Source organism: Macaca fascicularis, chromosome 19 (genome assembly GCF_037993035.2).
Source record: "Macaca fascicularis isolate 582-1 chromosome 19, T2T-MFA8v1.1".
NCBI lineage: Eukaryota > Metazoa > Chordata > Mammalia > Primates > Cercopithecidae > Macaca > Macaca fascicularis.
The window spans coordinates 11406763-11427485 of record NC_088393.1 but is presented as its reverse complement, the minus strand read 5'-3'; the positions used below and the strand labels follow the sequence as shown (position 1 = coordinate 11427485).

Sequence of the window (20723 nt, the reverse complement as noted above, 5' to 3'; positions counted from 1 at the left end):
GAGGCGGGGGATCACTTGAGGTCAGGAGTTCAAGACCAGCCTGGACAACATGGTGAAACCCCATCTCTACTAAAAAATATAAAAATTAGCCAGGTGTGGTGGTGCATGCCTGTAGTCCCAGCTACTCCAGAGTCTGAGGCAGGAGAATCTCTTGAACCTGGGAGGCGGAGGTTGCAGTGAGCTGAGATTGCGCCACTGCACTCCAGTCTGGGCGACAGAGTGAGACTCCGTCTAAAAAAAAAATACATATATATATTCTTCTGGGTAGGAGGTCCACAGCCAGGTGAAGCTGGGATTCAATCTCCAGAGCAGGTCTTTACCACCAGGCAGCAGGATGTCTCCCCACTCTCAGAGGAGAGAAACTAAGGCCAGGGCCAGTTAGGACATCCTGGCGCCCAGGAACCTGGGCCATTGCCTACAGTGCAATTGGGCATCGCACAACCCCAGGGGCATTTTTTTTTTTTTTTTTTTTGAGACGGAGTCTCGCTCTGTCACCCAGGCTGGAGTGCAGTGGCGCCATCTCCACCCACTGCAAGCTCCGCCTCCTGGGTTCACGCCATTCTCCTGCCTCAGCCTCCCGTGTAGCTGGGACTACAGGCGCCTGCTACCACGTCCGGCTAATTTTTGTATTTTTAGTAGAGACGGAGTTTCACTGTATTAGCCAGGATGGTCTCGATCTCCTGACCTCGTGATCCGCCCGTCTCGGCCTCCCAAAGTGCTGGGATTACAGGCGTGAGTCACGGCGCCCGGCCACCCAGGGGCATTCTTTAGAAACTGCTTGTGGGTATCTAGAGTGATTGTGACCATTTTCTGGCAGCTGGGGGTAAAGGGGTATGGGGAAGGGCCTTTCCCTCGGCAAACTGCTCGCTCTGTGACTCAGCGCTGAGCCTCAGTCCTCTCTTCTGCAAAACAGGGCTATTCATAGTGCCTGTTTCCAGGGCTGCCATAAGGATAAGGAGCTCCAGCTTCAGAGAGTCCTAGCACAGTCCTCCAGCACACAGGAGGCACTTAATAAATGGCACCTGTTTCCATTATGCAGCATGCCCACCAGGAGGCGCTGTTTGTGGGGGGGCATGGAGTGCCCACCCCGCCAGGGAAGTGTCCTTCTATCCCCAAACCTCCCTCTGTGGGTCTCCAGGGATGATCTCACCTTTTCTTCTGTAAATTTTTGAGTTTAACTGGAACAAAAAAGAAATGAGCATGTGTTAGATTTTGGTCCTAACTGTATCCGGCAATTTCTGTTTTTTTTTTTTTTTTTTTTTCTTAAGACAGAGTCTCACTTTGTCACCCAGGCTGGAGTGCAGTGGCTCAATCTTGGCTCACTGTAACCTCTGCCTCCTGGATTTAAGCGATTCTCCTGCCTCAGCCTCCTGAGTAGCTGGGATTACAAGTGCGCACCACCAGGCCCAGCTATTTTTGTATTTTAGTAGAGGTTTCGTCATTTTGGCCAGACTCGTCTCGAACTCCTGACCTCGAGTGATCCACCCACCTCGGCCTTCCAAAGTGCTGGGATTACAGGCATGAGCCACCCCGCCTGGCCTGGAAGGCCTCAGATTTTTGTTTGTTTTTTGTTTTGTTTTTCGAGATGGAGTCTCGTTCTGTTGCCCAAGCTGGAGTGCAGTGGTGTGATCTCGACTCACTGCAACCTCCGCCTCCTGGGTTCAAGCAATTCTTCTGTCTCAGCCTCCCATGTAGCTGGGACTACAGGTACACATCACCACGCTTGGCTAATTTTTGTGTTTTCAGTAGAGATGGGGTTTCACCATATTGCCCAGGCTGGTCTCAAACTCCTGACCTTGTGATCTGCCCACCTTGGCCTCCCAAAGTGCTGGGCCATCCTGGACAACATGGTGAAACCCTGTCTCCACTAAAAATACAAAAGTTAGCTGGGTGTGGTGGCACGCACCTGTAGTCCCAGCTACTCGGGAAGCTGAGGCATGAGAATCACTTGAACCTACGAGGCGGAGGTTGCAGTGAGCCAAGATCGTGCCACTGCACTCCAGCCTGGCAATAGAGCAAGTGAGTCGAGATCACCTCACTGCACTCAAGCCTGGGTCACAGGGTGAGACTCCATCTCAAAATACACACACACACACACACACACACACACACAATTTGGCTGGGCATGCTGGCACATGCCTGTAATCCCAGCATTTTGGGAGGCTGAAGCAGGAGGATCACTTGAGCCCAGGAGTTCAAGACCAACCTGGGCAACATAGCAAGACCCTATCTCAACAACAAAAAAAATTTTTTTTTTGAGACGGAGTTTTGCTCGTTACCCAGGCTGGAGTGCAATGGCACAATCTTAGCTCACCGCAACCGCCACGTCCTGGGTTCAAGTGATTCTCCTGCCTCAGCCTCCCGAGTAGCTGGGATTACAGGCATGCGCCACCACGCCCAACTAATTTTGTATTTTTAGTGGAGATAGGGTTTCTCCATGTTGGTCAGGCTGGTATTGAACTCCCAACCTCAGGTGATCTGCCTGCCTTGGCCTCCCAAAGTGCTGGGATTACAGGCGTGAACCACCACACCCAGTCAACAAAAAAAATTTTTTTTTTTTTTTTTTTTTTGACGCGGAGTCTTGCTCTGTGCCCCAGGCTGGAGTGCAGTGGCGCGATCTCGGCTCACTGCAAGCTCTGCTCCCCCGGGTTCACGCCATTCTCCTGCCTCAGCTTCCCGAGTAGCTGGGACTACAGGCGCCCGCCACCTCGCCCGGCTAATTTTCTTGTATTTTTAGTAGAGACGGGGTTTCACCGTGTTAGCCAGGATGGTCTCGATCTCCTGACCTCATGATCTGCCCGTCTCGGCCTCCCAAAGTGCTGGGATTACAGGCTTGAGCCACCGCGCCCGGCCAACAAAAAATATTTTTAAAAAATTAGCTGGGTATGGTAGTGTGCGCCTGTGGTCACAGAACTTTTGGGAGGCTGAGGTGGGAGGATTGCTTGAACCCAGGAGTTACCCAGCCTGGGCAACATAGCAAGACCCTGTCTTAAAAAAAAATAAAATAGGCCGGGCGCGGTGGCTCACGCCTGTAATCCCAGCACTTTGGAAGGCCAAGGCGGGCGGATCACAAGGTCAGGAGATCGAGACCATGGTGAAACCCCGTCTCTACTAAAAAAATAGAAAAAATTAGCCGGGCGCAGTGGCGGGCGCCTGTAGTCCCAGCTACTCGGGAGGCTGAGGCCGGAGAATGGCGTGAACCCGGGAGGCGGAGCTTGTAGTGAGCCGAGATTGCGCCACTGCACTCCAGCCTGGGCGACAGAGCGAGACTCCGTCTCAAAAAAAATAAAAATAAAAATAAAAATAAAAATAAAATAAAATAAAATAAATAATTAGCTGCGTGTGGTGGCACGCACCTGTGGTCCCAGCTACTTTGGAGGCTGAGGCAGGAGAACTGCTTGAGCCCAGGAGGTCAAGGATGCAGCGAGCTATGATCCTGCCATTGCACTCCAGCCTGGGTGACAGAGTGAGTCTCCAAATACAAAATTTTTAGGCCAGGGACTGTGGCTCACGCCTGTAATCCCAACACTTTGGGAGGCCGAGGCGGGCGGATCACCTGAGGTCAGGAGTTCAAGACCAGATCGGGAAACATGGCAAAACCCCATCTCTACTAAAAATACAAACATTGGCCAAGCACGGTAGTGCACACCTGTAATCCCAGCTACTTGAGAGGCTGAGGCAGGAGAATCGCTTGAACCTCGAAGGCAGAGGTTGCAGTGAGCCGAGATCGCACCACTGCACTCCAGCCTGGGCAACAGAGCGAGACTCTGCCTGAGAAGAAAAATAATAAATAAATAAATATTTTTAAAAGGGGTGTGATGAACAAATTATTGAACCTGAAAACAAAACGGTGTGAGTTGTGAGTGTAAGCACATTTTCAGGTTCCAGAACTTGTGTGCCAGGCTTTCTTTGCATGCTGTTACCTCTTCTGACCACCAGGACGACAGCCACCAGCCCAGCGAGGAGGAAGACGGCACCAGCCAGGCTCAGGGAGAGCACCAAGATCCAAGTGGGCACTGGAGGAAAATCAGAAAAAAGAGTGGGCAGGTCAGTACCATCTCTCCAGGTAACCTTTGAGTAGCCAGCCCTTACCCCATAACCCCCAACCAAAGAACATGAATGCAGATGGACCCAAGAGACTTAGCAAACTTTGTGTCTGGCCAATTAGCATATCCCTCACTCCTGGCTATTATGATTGGTTCAGGATGAGCACGTAACCCAAGTGAAGCCAATGAGAGCTAAGTCTGGGACTTTGGAGGTACCACTGGGAAAAGAGTTTTACTCCTCTGCCTAGCATTGCATAGGATAGATCTCTTAAGCCAGGAGCGGTGATTCATGCATGTAATCCCAACATTGTGGGAGCCTAAGGCAGGTGGATTACTTGAGGCCAGGAGCTCAAGACCAGTCTAGCCACAGGGAAATTCTGTCTATATTAAAAACATAAAGGCCAGGCGCGGTGGCTCAAGCCTGTAATCCCAGCACTTTGGGAGGCCAAGACGGGCGGATCATGAGGTCAGGATATCGAGACCATCCTGGCTAACACGGTGAAACCTCGTCTCTACTAAAAAATACAAAAAATTAGCCAGGCGAGGTGGCAGGCGCCTATAGTCCAGCTACTTGGGAGGCTGAGGCAGGAGAATGGCGTGAACCCAGGAGGCGGAGCTTGCAGTGAGCTGAGATCCGGCCACTGCACTCCAGCCTGGGCGACTGAGCGAGACTCTGTCTCAAAAAAATAAAATAAAATAAAATAAATAAAAAATAAAAAATAAAAACATAAATAATTGGCCAGGCGCGGTGGCTCACGCCTGTAATCCCCGCACTTTGGGAGGCCAAGGCGGGCGGATCACAAAGTCAGGAGATTGAGACCATTCTGGCTAACACTGAATCCCCGTCTCTAATAAAAATACAAAAAATTAGCCAGGCATGCTGGCATGTGCCTGTAGTCCCACTTACTCAGTCCCAATTACAGATTGCACACCTGTAATCCCAGCTACTTGAGAGGCTGAGGCAGGAGAATTGCTTGAACTCAGGAGGCAGAGGTTGCAGTGAGCTGAGATCGTGCCACTGCACTCCAGCCTGGGTGACAGAGCAAGACGCCGTCTCGAAAACAAACAAAACAAAACAAAACAAAACAAAAACAACAAAACCCCACAAATAATTAGCCAGGTGTGGTGCACGCCTGTAATTCCAGGTACTTGGGAGGCTGAGGTACAAGAATAGCTTGAACCCAGGAGGTGGAGGCTGCAGTGAGCTGAGATCGTGCCACTGCACTCCAGCCTGGGTGACATAGAGAGAACCCGCCCTGTCTGAAGAAACAAACAAAAAAAGAGATGGCTGGGCACGGTGGCTCATGCCTGTAATCCCAGCACTTTGGGAGGCTGAGGAGGGTGGATCACCTGAGGTCAGGAGTTCGACATCAACCTGGCCAACACAGTGAAACCCCGTCTCTACTAAAAATACAAAAATTAGCCGGGCGTGGTGGCAAGTGCCTGTGTTGAACCTGAAAGGCGGAGGCTGCAGTGAGTCGAGATTGCACCACTGCCTTCCAGTCCGAGTGACAGAGCCAGAATCGGTCTCAAAAAAAAAAAAAGGAGAGAATATATATCTGAAGCTTCAGGGCACAATTTTGTCACCGTGAGGGGGAGAAACAACCTGAGAATAAGACAGAAGAGGAGCTGAGAAGGCAAATGCTTTCCGTCATTTTTCAGCGCCTGGATCCAGCCACATCTGAAGTCAGCCATGTTAACTGACTTCAGCTCAGTGAACCAACAAATCCCCTCTTGTTGGTAGAGCCAGTGTGAGTCAGGTTTTTATTACTTGCAGTCTGGGTGCCAGTGGCCAGATGACATCCACCCCCAGCCCAACGGTAGACCCTGAGATCCACCCAGAAGCTAGTCACACAGGCATGGGAGTGGCAGTTCCAGAGTCACCTTCTCAGCACAGGACTTGGCTTCCCCTTCCTGGAGAAAGAGGAGATGCCCCGACCCCAAGGGAGGTGAGGAGCTAAGCCAGGAGGGGGAGAAGACAGACGCTTGGTGTTCTCACAATGTCAGCCTTGTTCATTGATTCACCTGGGGCAGAAGGGGTGTTGTCAGCTCCCAACTCCAAGACCACAAGGCCAAGGTGAGAGAAGGAGACCTTTGATAGAGGAGCCCGAGGCCGGGAAGGACAGAGAACTGCTCTGTCATAGCTGCGTGTTGGCCTCCGCTGGCAACAAGATTCTTTTTTGCAGTGAAAAAGTTCTTTTTTTTTTTTTTTCTTTTTTTTTTGAGACGGAGTCTGCTCTGTCGCCCAGGCTGGAGTGCAGTGGCGTGATCTCGGCTCACTGCAAGCTCCGCCCCCCAGGTTCACGCCATTCTCCTGCCTCAGCCTCCCGAGTAGCTGGGACTACAGGCGCCCGCCACCACGCCCCGCTAATTTTTTGTATTTTTTTTTAGTAGATACGGGATTTCACGGTGTTAGCCAGGATGGTCTCGATCTCCTGACCTTGTGATCCACCCGCCTCGGCCTCCCAAAGTGCTGGGATTACAGGCTTGAGCCACCGCGCCCGGCCGAAAAAGTTCTTTTTAAAAGTTTTTTGGGCCAGGCGTGGTGGGGCTCATGCCTGTAATCCCAGCACTTTGGGAGGCCGACATGGGCAGATCACTTGAGGTCAGGAGTTCAAGACCACCCTGGCCAACATGGTGAAACCCCATCTCTACTAAAAAATACAAAAATTAGCAGGGTGGTTGGCGCCTGTAGTCCCAGCTACTCGGGAGGCTGAGGCAGGAGAATCGCTTGAGCCTGGGAGGCAGAGGTTGCAGTGAGCCGAGATCGGGCCATTGCACTTCAGCCTGGGCAACAGAGTGACACTCTGTGTCAGACATTAAAAAAAAAAAAATGTTTTTATAGACAGGGTCTCCGTCTGTCACCCAGGCTGGAGTGCAGTGGTGGGATCATGGCTCACAATATCCTCTACCTCCCCGGCTTAAGTGATCCACCTGCCTCAGCCTACCGGCACATGCCATCAGGCCCTGCTAATTAAGAAAAAAAAAAAAATTAGCCGGACACGGTAGCTCACGCCTGTAATCTCAGCACCTTGGGAGGCCGAGGTGGGTGGATCACCAGATCAGGAGATCAAGATCATCCTGGCTAACACTGTGAAACCCCTACTTAAAAAAAAAAAAAAAAAAATACAAAAAATTAGCCGGGCATGGTGGCTCACGCCTGTAATTCCAGCACTTTGTGAGGCCAAGGAGGGTGGATCACCTGAGGTCAGGAGTTTGAGACCAGCCTGGCCAACATGGTGAAACCCCATCTCTACTAAAATACAAAAATTAGCTGGGCATGGTGGCACACGCCTGTAATCCCAGCTACTAGAGAGCCTGAGGCAGAATTGCTTGAACCTCGGAGGTAGAGGCTGCAGTGAGCCAGGATCACACCACTGCACTGCAGCCTGGGCGACAGAGTGAGACTCCGTCTCCAAAAAAATAAAAATAAAAAAATTGGCCGGAGCCAGGCGTGCAGTGGCTCATGTAATTCCAGTATTTTAGGAGGCTGAGTGGCAGGATCACTTGAGCCCAGGAGTTTGAGACTAACCTGGGCAACATAGTGAGTCCCTGTCTTTACAAAAAATAGAAATATTAGCCAAGCATGGTGGTGCAAGGCTGTAGTCCCAGCTACTAGGGAGACTGAGAAGGGAGGATTGATTGAGCCCAGGAAGTGGAGGCTGCAGTGAGTTGTGATTGCGCCACTGCACTCTAGCCTGGTCAACAATGCAAGACCCCTATCTAAAAAAAAATTAATTTTTTTTTTTTTGTAGAGACAGGGTCTCACTATGTTGCCCAGGCTGATCTTGAACTCCTTGGCTAAAAGAATCCTCCCGCCTCAGCCTCTCAAAGTCCTGGGCTTACAGGCGTGGGTCACTGCACCCGGCCAGGAAAGTTCTGACTGATGGTAACACAGAAGGCTATCGAGGGCTCCTCCCTCCTGCTTCTTGACCCATAACCCATGCCCAGCCTCCTCACTCAGAGATCAGAAAAGGACATCAGCCCTGCTGGGGTTCCCGTCTCACTCGGGTAAAAAGCTAAAATCCTTGCTGTGGTCTACCAGGCCCCCCACGATCCTCCTGGTGAACTCCCTGCCCCGCCTCTCCCTATTTTCTTCCTTGTTCACCATCCTTCAGCCATACTGGGCTCCTCAGACACACCAGGGAAGCTTCAGCCTCGTGGCCTTTGCACAGCCTGTATCCTCTGCCTGCAACATGTGCCCCAGATATCCACGTGGTTGGCTCCTCCTCATCATTCAGTTCTTTGCTCAAATGCCACCTCCTCAGAGAGGGCTTCCCTGATTGCAATACTCTACTTCAGAGTCCAGAGGGCTGACCATTAGAACATTGGGCCAGTCGCCCTACTCTACTTCAAATAATGACATCCTCACCCAGGTGGATTTTATCTGGTGCCCTGCTGGCAGGTTGAATATATGTCGGATTTCATGTTTATCATCTGTCCTCATCTGCCTGGAATGTCAGCTGCAGGAGGGCAAGACCAAGGACAGTTCCTGGTGCACAGTAAGTGTCCAGAAGCCTTATGTGGCTCATGCTGGGCATAGTGACTCACATCTGTAATCCCAGCTACTCTGGAGGCTGAGGTGGGAGGATCACTTGAGGTTAAGAGTTCAAGACTAGCCTGGTCAACATCTTTTTTTTTTTGGAGACAGAATCTTGCTCTGTCGCCCATGCTGGAGTGCAATGGCACTGTCTTGGCTCACTGTAACCTGTGCCTTCCAGGTTCAAATGATCCTCCTGCCTCAGCATCCCAAGCCGCTGGGATTATACACGCACACCACCATGCCCAGCTAATTTCTGTATTTTCAGTAGAGATAGGGTTTCACCACGTTGGTCAGGCTGGTCTTCAGCTCTGACCTCAGGTGATCCACCTACCTCAGCGTCCTAAAGTATTGGGATTACAAGCATGAGCCACCATGTCCAGATTAGAGGGGAAAAAGATGGATGAGATGGTTAAGTGGTTTTCACCATGTTTTCCTCTTTTTTATTTTTATTTTTTGAGACATAGTCTTTCTCTGTTTCCCAGGCTGGAGTGCAGTGGAGTGATCGCGGCTCACTGCAGACTCCACCTCCCAGGTTCAAGTGATTCTCCTGCCTCAGCCTCCTGAGTAACTGGGACTACAGGCAGGAGCCACCATGCCCAGTTAGTTTTTGTATTTTTAGTAGACAGGGTTTCACCATGTTGGCCAGGATGGGCTCAATCTCTTGACCTCGTGATCCACCTGCCTCAGCCTCCCAAAGCGCTGGGATTTCAGGTGTGAAACCGCGCCCAGCCTTTTGTCTCTCCTTCTAAGAGAACTCCTGGGAATGAGACAGGGTGACAGCAGTGGGATGTTTGGAAACCCACGCCCAAGACATGTCCGGCCCTGGTCAACATTTTGAGACCCTCATCTCTTTTTTTTTTTTTTGAGACGGAGCCTCGCTCTGCCGCCCAGGCTGGAGTGCAATGGCCGGATCTCAGCTCACTGCAAGCTCCGCCTCCCGGGTTCACGCCATTCTCCTGCCTCAGCCTCCCGAGCAGCTGGGACTACAGGCGCCCACCACCACGCCCGGCTAGTTTTTTGTATTTTTAAAGTAGAGACGGGGTTTCACCGTGTCAGCCAGGATGGTCTCGATCTCCTGACCTCGTGATCCGCCCGTCTCGGCCGCCCAAAGTGCTGGGATTACAGGCTTGAGCCACCGCGCCCGGCCGAGACCCTCATCTCTAAAATAATTTTTTTTTAATTAGCTGGGCATGGTGATGCACACCTGTAGTCCCAGCTACTTAGGAGGCTGAGGTGGGAGGATCACTTGAGGACAGGAATTTGAGGATGAAGTGAGCTATGATTGTGCCATTGCCCTCTAGTCTGGACAACCTTGTCTCATTTAAAAAAAAAAAAAGCCAGGTGCAGTGGCTCATGCCTGTAATTCCAGTACTTTGGGAGGCCGAGGCAGGAAGATCATGAGGTCAGGAGTTCGAGATTGGCCTGGCCAACATGGTGAACCCCGTCTTTCCTAAAAATACAAAAATTAGCCGGGCATGGTGGCACACACCTGTAATCCCAGCTACTCGGGAGGCTGAGGCAGGAGTCTTGCTTGAACCAGGAGGCGGAGGCTGCAGTGAGCCAAGATCACGCCATTGCACTCTAGCCTGGGCAACAAGAGCAAAACTCCGTCTCGGGGGGGAAAAAAAAAGTATGTGGCCAAGAGGGGAAGTAATGTAGGTCACGGAGGTGTAATTCATGGTTTTTGGAAGGCAATGGCATCCCAGACAAGCTACCCGTTACATGTGTATAAGCTGTACCTCCTGTGCCTCAGTTTCCTTATCTGCAAAATGGGAAGAATCACAGCAACAATTTTGGTACCATGAGGGAGATGGGCTACCTGACAATAAGACAGAGAACAATGTGGAGCGGAGATGGGGCAAATGGTTCCTGACAGCTTTCAGCACCTGGATCTAGCCATACCTGAAGTTGACCCTGTGAGCTGACTTCAGCTCAGTGAACCAACAAATCCCCTTTTGGGCTGGCTGAGAAGATGGAAAAGGGAAAGGCGAGTAAGTCCTGGCAGGGTGTAAGCCTGGCTTTTTCTGGGAAGGTCTCTGAGGCAACAGTACATATGAGAGGTCTGTGTGGGAAAATGAAGCCCCTGGCAGTGAGATCCCATAGAATGGCCTTACCTGGAAAAGAGACGTTCACGGGCTCGCTGAGGTCTGACAGCTGGGGCTGGCTGAGCTCGCCTAACACTCCATACTGGCAGTGGAAGGGTTCCCCTGAAGCCTCGCTGCTGCTGCCATTCAGGTTAAATGTCACCCCGCGCTGGTCTCCGTGGGCCTGCAGGATCTGGACCACCTGCCCCCCTCGATACAGTGTGAAATTCGCCCCCAGGAAGTTCCCAGGGGCCATGCATGCGATGTGGATGGGGTCCTCTTGGTTGCTTGGGTGCGGGGGCACCAGCCGGATGGACGGTCGCGGGATCGCCAAGGAGCCTGCGATGCAGACGGTAAGGTGGGTGGGTGCGTGGTGAGAGTGGAGGCTGACCTGGCTTTGTGGCCTCCGGCAAGTAGATCACCCTCCCTCGGCCTTGTGTTTTCTGTGAGTCGGGAGGCTAGTGACCCTACCCCACACTGCCTGGCACATGGTGACGGCTCCCTGTAGTTGAATTAATTTTCATTTTTCTTTTTTTTTTTTGAGACGGAGTCTCACTCAGTCGCCCAGGCTGGAGTGCAGTGGCGCGATCTCGGCTCACTGCAAGCTCCACCTCCCGGGTTCACGCCATTCTCCTGCCTCAGCCTCCTGAGTAGCTAGGACTACAGGCGCCCGCCGCCATGCCCGGCTAATTTTTTGTATTTTTAGTAGAGACGGGGTTTCACCGTGTTAGCCAGGACGGTCTCGATCTCCTGATCTCGTGATCCGCCCGCCTCGGCCTCCCAAAGTGCTGGGATTACAGGTGTGAGCCACCGCATTTTTCATTTTCCTTTGAGTCGGAGTCTTACTCTGCCACCAGGATGGAATGCACTAGCGTGATCTTGGCTCACTGCAGCCTCCACCTCCCGGATTCAAGTGATCCTCCAGCCTCCCAGGTAGCTATGATTACAGGCATGTGGCACTACGTCTGGCCAATTTTTATATTTTTAGTAGAGATGGGGTTTCACGATATTGGCCAGACTGGTCTCGAACTCCTGACCTCATGAGATCTGCCCACCTTGGCCTCCCAAAGTGCTGGGATTACAGGCGTGAGCTACCATTGCCTGGCCATCAATTTTCAGTAATAGCATTGGTTATTACACAGCAGCACAACTATACCCTTATTACTTTATTTTTATTTAATTTATTTACTATCTATTTATTTAGAGACAAAATCTTGCTTTGTTGCGCAGGCTGGAGTACAGTGGCCTCAGCCTCCTGAGTACCTGGGACTACGTGCCACCACGCCCGGCTAATTTTTATAATTTTAGTAGAGACGGGGTTTCACCATGTTGGCCAGGCTGGTGAACCTGGCTAGCTAATTTTGCTTCTTTTGTATAGAGATGGGACCTCACTATGTTGCCCAGATCCTCACCTCAAGCAATCCTCCCACCTTGGCCTCCCATGAGCTGAGTCCTGAGTGGTGAGGAAGGACCCATTTGGAGAGCTGGGGAAGGGCATTCCAGCAGAGGGAACAGCATAGGCAAAGGTCCAGGGGATGGAAGGGGCATGGGGGTGTTTAAGGAGGAGCAAATGCCGGATGCAGTGGCTCATGACTGTAATCCCAGCACTTTGGGAGGCCAAGGTGGGAGGATTGCTTGAGCCCAGGAATTTGTGACTAGCCTGGGGAACACAGTGAGATCCTGTCTCTATCTAAAAATAAAAATTAAAATTAAAAAACGAGCAGCAAGGAGGCTATCATGGCAGGAGGGAGGAGGTGAGTGAGGGGGGTGGCAGGAGCGGGAGGGGATGAGTGATGGGGAGGGCAGGAGAAGGAAGGGCAGAGGACTTTTATCTTCTTTTCCAGGCTGGGGTGAGGAATATGGATTTTGGAGCACAGCTTCCTGCAGGATGAAGTTTCCTGGGGACCCATCTCTCTCCTGACTGCCCACAGGCTTCTGAACAGAGTGTCTGGCCAGGTTGAGGTCTACATAAACCCTCCCTCATCCAGCCTTCAACCCCCACCCACCCCTGCCACACTGATATCCCCCTAGGTAGACCCTCCTCCTGCCCCAGCACTCAAGGAGCCTTCGGAGACCAAGCGGGGCTGAGTCATGGGGTGTGGGCACAGTTGACTCCAGAGGGGTGATATTTCTGATATTCGTAAACTTGGGGGTGATGAGGAGCCTAACAAGAAAAAAGCAACACTGCTGGAGAATTTCCAAGGCTCATGGGCAAACCCATCTGCCCAGGGCTCAGCCTCCTCGATGCCCTCGAACGGCAGCCCCTGAACTGGTTTCTGCCCCCAGAGCGGCAAGGTGGACAGGGGAAGGGGGGAAAGGCGTGGGGGATCTGAAAGGGGGGCTTCAGACTCACCAGCTGCAAGAAGCAAGATGGTCCAGGGCATCTCTCCCCCGCGTTTGGCTGGGAAATCCGGCAGAGGCCAGAGGGGCCCAAGGCTCCCTGCCAACTCCTCCTGTGAGGCCAGATCGGGGAAAGGAGAACCAGGGCTGATTCTCAAGCTGAGAGTTTCCTCACTGGCAGGAAGTTGCACACACAGGCTTGAGCACTGAAAGGGACTCTCTCCTCTCCCCACCCCTTCCCCAAACATACATCAGACCCGGGCACCTCTCTGGCTGCTGATCTGCAGATTAGAGGAGAAAAAATGGATGAGATGGTTAGGTGGTTTTCACCATTTTTTCCTTTTTTTTTATTTTTATTTTTGAGACAGAGTCTTGCTCTGTTGCCCAGGCTGGAGTGCAGTGGAGCAATCTCGGCTCAATGCAGACTCTGCCTCCCAGGTTCAAGCGATTCTCCTGCCTCAGCCTCCTGAGTAGCTGGGACTACAGGCAGGAGCCACCATGCCCAGCTAATTTTTGTATTTTTAGTAGAGACAGGGTTTCACCATGTTGGCCAGGATGGTCTCGATCTCTTGACCTCGTGATCCGCCTGCCTCAGCCTCCGAAAGTACTGGGATTTCAGGAGTGAGCCACCGTGCCCAGCCTTTTGTCTCTCCTTCTAAGAGAACTCCTGGGAATGAGACAGGGTGACAGCAGTGGGATGTTTGGAAACCCACACCCAAGACACAAACCATAGCCTAACCAGCGCCAACATTTAAACAAATACGGACAGGAGTGGGAGGACATGGTGGTTAGGGCTTGGCCTCTGCGACCTCAGACACAGCTTACCTCCTTTGAGCCTTCAGTATACTGTTCTGCAGAACGGGGCTAAGAGTAGTAGACATTAGGCCAGACACGGTGGCTCACGCCTGTAATCCCAACACTTTGGGAGGCCGAGGTGGGCAGATCACCTGAGGTCAGGAGGTCAAGACCAGCCTAACATGGTGAAACCCCGTCTCTACTAAATACAAAAAATTAGCCGGGCATGGTGGCACACACCTGTAATCCCAGCTACTTGGGAGGCTGAGGCAGGAAAATTGCTTGAACCCAGGAGGTGGAGGCTGTGGTGAGCTGAGATTGCATCACTGCACTCCAGCCTGGGCAACAAGAGTGAAACTCCACCTCAAAAAAAAAAAAAAAAAAAAAGAGTAGTGGACATTAGATTCAAAGAACTTGTAGTAGGAAATGCAATGCCTAGTGGGTAGTGAGTGCTCACGAGGTAAAGTTACAGGGAGGAAAAAGGCTCAGAAGTTTGATTAGCCAGGTGAAAGGGAATTCCAGTTCCAGATCAGTTCTGGATATAGTTTGTGATAGAGTTCACAGGATAAACTGCCTCCTGTTTACAGCGCAGAAACTTCCAAGTTTCTCTTACTGCTGGGTTTGCATTTATCTTTTTAAACATTTCTGTTCAAGCCAATCGGGTTTGCTTGGGGGTTTGGACCCAAGAAGGACATGGTGTGTGGTCAAACACCAAAATGCATCATTAGAGTGAACTTTTTTCTTTGGCCACAGAAAGTCATTCCAACCTTAGGGCCTTTGCACACACTATTTCCCTGGCCTGGAACACAATTCTATCAACCTGGTCAAATCCTGCTTCTCCCTCAGATCTCAGTTTAAATATCACTTCTGGGAAAACTTTCAAGGCCCCTCTGGACTTAGAATAATCCCCCAGGTAAATTCTTCCACAGTGCTCTGTAATATTCCTTTATTGCAATTGTCATGCTTGTATCTTCAAGGAATTTGTTCATCTAAGTTGTCAAATGTATTGGTGTAACATTGTTCTTATCCCCTTACTATCCTTTTAATGTCTGTAGGGTCTGTAGTAATGTTCTTTCTTTCATTCCTGACAACAAAAATTAGTGAAGTCTCCTTGTCTCTTATTGGTCTTGCTAGGAGCTAATCATTGTTACTGATCTTTTCAAAGTGCCACAGTTTCGCTTTGTGGTTTCACTTTCTATTTTATTGCCTTTTGACTTGATTTTATTCTTTTCTTTTTTCTGGTTACCTTACGTTCAATTGGCTCTTCTTTTCCTAGCTCATGTTTTGTTTTTAATTTGTTTTTATTTTCATTTTTTTTTTGAGACGGAGTCTTGCTCTGTCACCCAGGCTGGAGTGCAGTGGCACAATCTCGGCTCACTGCAACCTCCGCCTCCTGGGTTCACGCCATTCTCCTACCTCAGCCTCCCGAGTAGCTGGGACGATAGGCGCTCGCCACTACACCCGGCTAATTTTTTGTATTCTTTAATAGAGATGGGGTTCCACTGTGTTAGCCAGGATGGTCTCAATCTCCTGACCTCGTAATCCGCCTGCCTCGGCCTCCTAAAGTGCTGGGATTACAGGCGTGAGCCACCACACCCGGCCTGTTTTTAATTTAAACTTCACCTGCAGAAATTTGTATTAATACCTTCTTAAGATGGATGCTTATATAAACTCTTTTTATTTAAAAATAATTTTTTTTGAGACAGGGTCTTGCTCTATTGCCCAGGCTACAGAGCAGCAGCATGATCATGACACACTGCAGTCTCAACCTGCTGGGCTCAAGAGATCATCCCATCTCAGCCTCCTGAGTAGCTGGGACTACAGGTGTCCACCACCACACCTGGCTAATTAAAAAAATATATTTGTAGAGACAGGTCCCATTATGTTACCCAGCCTGATCTTGAACTCCTGGGCTCAAGCAATCCTCCTGCCGCAGCCTCCCAAAGTGTGGGATTACAGGCAGCTCATTAACTTTAAACCTTTATCTTTTTTTTTTTTTTTTTTTTTTTTTAAATGGAGTCTCGCTCTGTCACCCAGGCTGGAGTGCAGTGGCCAGATCTCAGAGCACTGCAAGCTCCGCCTCCCGGGTTCACACCATTCTCCTGCCTCAACCTCCTGAGTAGCTGGGACAACAGGCGCCTGCCACCATGCCTGGCTAATTTTTTGCATTTTTAGTAGAGACTATGCTTTTCTAATTGGTTTTCTACACTGTTGTGCCCACCTTTGAGTGGTGTCTTCACTTTAACCTTTTGTGCACACTCACGATCCAATCAGCACACATTCTCCACATTCTGAGTCCATACAAAGCCCTAGACCCAGCAACACTGAAAGAGAAACCACACCCCCACATCTCCTCTTCGCTGAGAGCTATTCTGTCGCCCAAAAAAATTCTCCTCCCATCAGCCAGGCGTGGTGGCTCACACCTGTAATCCCGGCACTTTGGGAGGCCAAGGAAGGTGGATCATGAGGTCAGGAAATCGAGACCATCCTGGCTAACATGGTAAAAACCTATCTCTACTAAAAAAAATACAAAAAATTAGCTGGGCATGGTGGCAGGCACCTGTAGTCCCAGCTACTCGGGAGGCTGAGGCAGGAGAATGATGTGAACCCGGGAGGTGGAGCTTGCAGTGAGCCGAGATAGTGCCACTGCACTCCAACCTGGGTGACAGCAAGACTCTATCTCAAAAAAAAAAAAAAAATTCTGCTCTCATCCTCACCCTTCAATTGTCAGCATCTCCTCATTCTTCTTGGATGCAGGACAAGAGCTTGAGAACTGCTGAATGTAGGTACAAACTATAACACAGGTGGGCTGAGTGGACAGGGTGCCTCCAGTGTCAGGCCCCCACAGGTGGTTGGGGGCATTGCCGGCCATAGATGTCCCCGGTTGGCAAAGTGGCTGAGAAACATCCTGAGTCAATATGGTGCAGGAATCTACAACCTGGAATTCTGGTTTTTGTGTTTTTTTTTGAGACAGGGTTTCTCTCTGTTGCACAGGCTGGAGTGCAGTAGGGCAATCATGGCTCACTGCAGCCTCAACTTCCTGGGTTCAAGTGATCCTCCTACATCAGGTTCCTGTGTTGCTGGGACTACAGGCATGTGCCACCATGCCCAGCTAATTAAAAAAATTTTTTTGTAGAGATGGGATCTCACTACGCTGCCCAGCCTAGTCGGGAACTCCTGGGCTCAAGAGATCCTCCCAACTTGGTCGCCCAAAGTGCTGGGATTACAGGTATGAGCCACTCCACCTGGCTTTGACAGTGTCTGTGTTATTAACTGTCAGAGGCTCAGTAAATATTTGGTGAATAATTAGGGAGGAGAGTTTTTGGTTTTGTTTACTCAAGGGACATAAATCGCCCATTCAGACCCCAGAGGCCAGTGAGAATGGTGGAGTGGGGAGCTCTGGGCACCTGTCCTTGCGTAGAAACATTGAAAAAACATACAAAAATTAGCCGGGCATGGGTGGTGGGCACCTGTAATCTCAGCTACTTGGGAGGCTAAGGCAGAAAATTGCTTGAACCCAGGACGCAGAAGTTGCAGTGAGCCGGGATTGTGCCACTGCACTCCAGCCTGGGCAACAGAGAGAGACTCTGTCTCGGAAAAAAAAAAAAAAGAACAGAACAGAAAAGAAAAGAAAAAACAGGGTGGGAAAACCTGTCAGAATCAACTTCATCTGAGCTCTAGTATTAAGTAAAAGCTACTGGAGACCATTGTTTCAGACTAAGTTTCTGCACTGAGCCCCAACAGAGAAGACTAAAAATCAAAAAGGAGTCACTTCTGCTAAAGTTCTACATCACCAAACTGAAACTGAGCTGTTTTCTGACCTTCCTCATGACTGTTGCTGGATTCTAGAGTCTATGATCACAAATAAGGCCAATTGAGATCTTTAACCGAATTAGTTGTAATTTAGTTGTAATTCTGTCCTTTGACACTAGAAAATCAAGGTTGTTTTTGTTTTTGTTTTGAGAGGGAATCTTGCTCTGTCACCCAGGCCGGAGTGCAATGGCACGATCTCGGCTTACTTCAACCTCCACCTCTAGGGTTCAGGTGATTCTCCTGTCTCAGCCTCCCAAGTAGCTGGGATTACAGGCACCCGCCACCGCACCTGACTGATTTTTGTATTTTTAGTAGAGATGGGGTTTCATCATGTTGGCCAGGCAGGTCTCGAACTCCTGACCTCAGGTTATCTGCCCTCCTCGGCCTCCCAAGATGCTGGGATTACAGGCATGAGCCCCCACGCCCAGCCAGAAAATCCAGGTTTGTGCCAAACAAGCAAACACTCAATTGAGAAAAAGGCACCTGGAATATGGGAGGAAAGCTCCGGGGTGTTTTTACCTGCCTTTGACCCATGTCCTTCGCCAGCACTGCAGAAGCCTTGAAGACAGCAGCCTATGTTCCCAGTCCTGGTTCCTGTGGAACCAGGGGGTAGCAGAGCAGCCCCCATTCGCAAAGAAGTCATGTGTCACATGACATTCCTATCAGTGATGGGTCACATACACAATGCTGCTCTCATGGGTGACCTTACCATACTTTTACTGTATTATTCTATGTTTAGATACACAAATACATTGTTACAGTTACCTACAAAATTCAGTACAGGAACATGCTATACAGGTTTGAATCATAGAAACAACAGGCCATGCCTTATAGCCTAAAAAATATATATAATATATATAAATTTATAAATACAATATATGCAATATATATTTATAATTATATATGATATATACTATATATATATATGAATATATATATGAGAGACAGGGTCTCACTCTGTCACCCAGGCTGGAGTGCTGTGGTGTGATCACCACACCACAGTGCTGTGGTACAGCCAGGACCTCCTGGGATCAGGCGATCCTCCCACCTCAGCCTCCTAAGTAATTGGGACTACAGGCGCACACCACCATACCCGGCTAATTTCTGTAGTTTTTGTAGTCTCGTGTTTTTGCCATGTTGCCTACGCTGTTCTCAACTCCTGGACGGAAGCGATCTGCGGCCTCAGCCTCCCAAAATGGTGGGATTGCAAGCATGAGCCACCAAGCCCAGCCACCGGTTTTTTGTTGTCATTTTTTTTTTTTTTTTTTTTTTTTTTGAGACGGAGTCTAGCTCTGTCGCCCAGGCTGGAGTGCAGTAGCCGGATCTCAGCTCACCGCAGGCTCCGCCTCCCGGGTTTAAGCCGTTCTCCTGCCTCAGCCTCCCAAGTAGCTAGGACTACAGGCGCCCGCCACCTCGCCCGGCTAGTTTTTTGTACGTTTTAGCAGAAACGGGGTTTCACCATGTTAGCCAGGATGGTCTCGATCTCCTGGCCTCGTGATCTGCCCGTCTCGGCCTCCCAAAGTGCTGGGATTACAGGCTTGAGCCACCGTGCCCAGCCTATGTTGTTATTTTTGAGATGGAGTTTCACTCTTGTTGCCCAGGCTGGAGTACAATGGCCGAGATCGTGCCCTCCACCTCTCAGGTTCAAGCGATTGTCCTGCCTCAGCCTTCCGGAGTAGCTGGGATTACAGGCATGCATCACCACGCCCAGCTAATTTTGTATTTTTAGTAGAGGTGGGGTTACTCCACGTTGGTCAGCCTGGTCTCAAACTCTCGACCTTGGGTGATCCGCCCACCTCAGCCTCCCAAAGTGCTGGGATTACAGGCATAAGCCACAGTGCCTGGCCTTTTTTTTTTTTTTTTTTTTTCTTTTTTTACAGTATCCCCATTGGTAAGCCAGGCATGACTATATTGCATTGGTCTGTTCTAATATGTCCAGAAGCTACAGAAGGATTGACTCAAGGCGTCTGTCTTCAACTCAGAATGTGTTCCTTGTAAACACTGTAGAGGGAAGGAAGAACCCACACCCACCTGGAACAAAAAATTGCGATGGAAGAAAACCACAGATGCACCAAAGCCTGGGTGGAAAGCTGCAGAGAATGTTTCTGTGGCCAATGAGAGCCTTCTAAAGTACCCATATATACTGAAGAATTTATTTATTTAATAATTCTGAAATGGAGTCTTCCTCTGTTGCCCAGGCTGGAATGCAGTGGCACGATCTCAGCTCACTCCAACCTCCACCTCCTGGGTTCAAGCAATTCTCCCGCCTCAGCCTCCTGAGTAGCTGGGACTACAGACACGTGCCACCACGCCCAGCTAATTTTTGCATTTTTAGTAGAGACAGGGTTTCACCATGTTTGCCAGGCTGGTCTCGAACTCCTGACCTCAGGTGATCCGCCTGCCTCAGCCTCCCAAAATGCTGGGATTACAGGCATGAGCCACCGTGTCTGGCTTATACCAAAGAATTTAGAAAGCAATGTGCATGCCCCTCAAAGTTCCTAAACTGTCACCTCTGGCTGATCTCTAGGCTTAGCATGAGCAGGAAGTAAAGGCTGAGGTGGAGTTGTTAGCATCCTGTTTAAGCCCTGGAGTATCCCTTCATAGATCTGCAGACACTGGGAGACGGCATATTTAATTAATTATTTTTCGAGACAGAGTCTTGGTCTGTTGCCCAGGCTGGAGTGTAATGGCACAATCTCAGCTCACTGCAACCTTCGCCTCCAGGGTTCAAGCGATTCTCCTGCCTCAGCCTCCCGAGTAGCTGGGGCTACAGGCACGCACCACTATGCCCAGCTATAATTTTTGTTTTTTTTTTTCTTTTTTTATTGAGATGGACTCTCACCCCGTAGCCCAGGCTGGAATGCAGTGGTGCGATCTCGGCTCACTGCAAGCTCTGCCTCCTGGGTTCACACCATTCTCCTGCTTCAGCCTCCCAAATAACTGGGACTACAAGTATGTGCCACCATGCCCAGCTAATTTTTTTGTATTTTTAATAGTGACGGGATTTCACCGTGTTAGCCAGGATGGTTTTGATCTCCTGACCTCATGATCCGTCCACCTCGACCTCCCAATGTGCTGGGATTACAGGTGTGAGCCACCGCA

General features: G+C 50.2%; 1 protein-coding gene across 6 annotated transcripts in view; it reads right to left on the bottom strand.

Annotated features, from left to right (window-relative positions):
- C19H19orf38 (chromosome 19 C19orf38 homolog) overlaps positions 1-20723 on the bottom strand; it is a 36267-nt gene that overhangs the window by 9745 nt on the left and 5799 nt on the right. For 3 of the 6 annotated variants that reach the window (XM_015440284.4, XM_074025905.1, XM_074025906.1), the window contains exons 1-4: positions 13027-13152; positions 10704-11012; positions 3924-4016; positions 1151-1178 (exon numbers count right to left, since the gene is read on the bottom strand). In XM_015440284.4, the coding sequence (XP_015295770.3) occupies positions 1151-1178; positions 3924-4016; positions 10704-11012; positions 13027-13057 (461 nt within the window). In that variant the 5' untranslated portion in view covers positions 13058-13152. Of the gene's footprint in view, positions 1-1150; positions 1179-3923; positions 4017-10703; positions 11013-13026; positions 13153-20723 lie in introns of those variants that run through there. The other 3 variants (XM_005587978.4, XM_074025908.1, XM_074025907.1) reach the window with 3 other exon arrangements.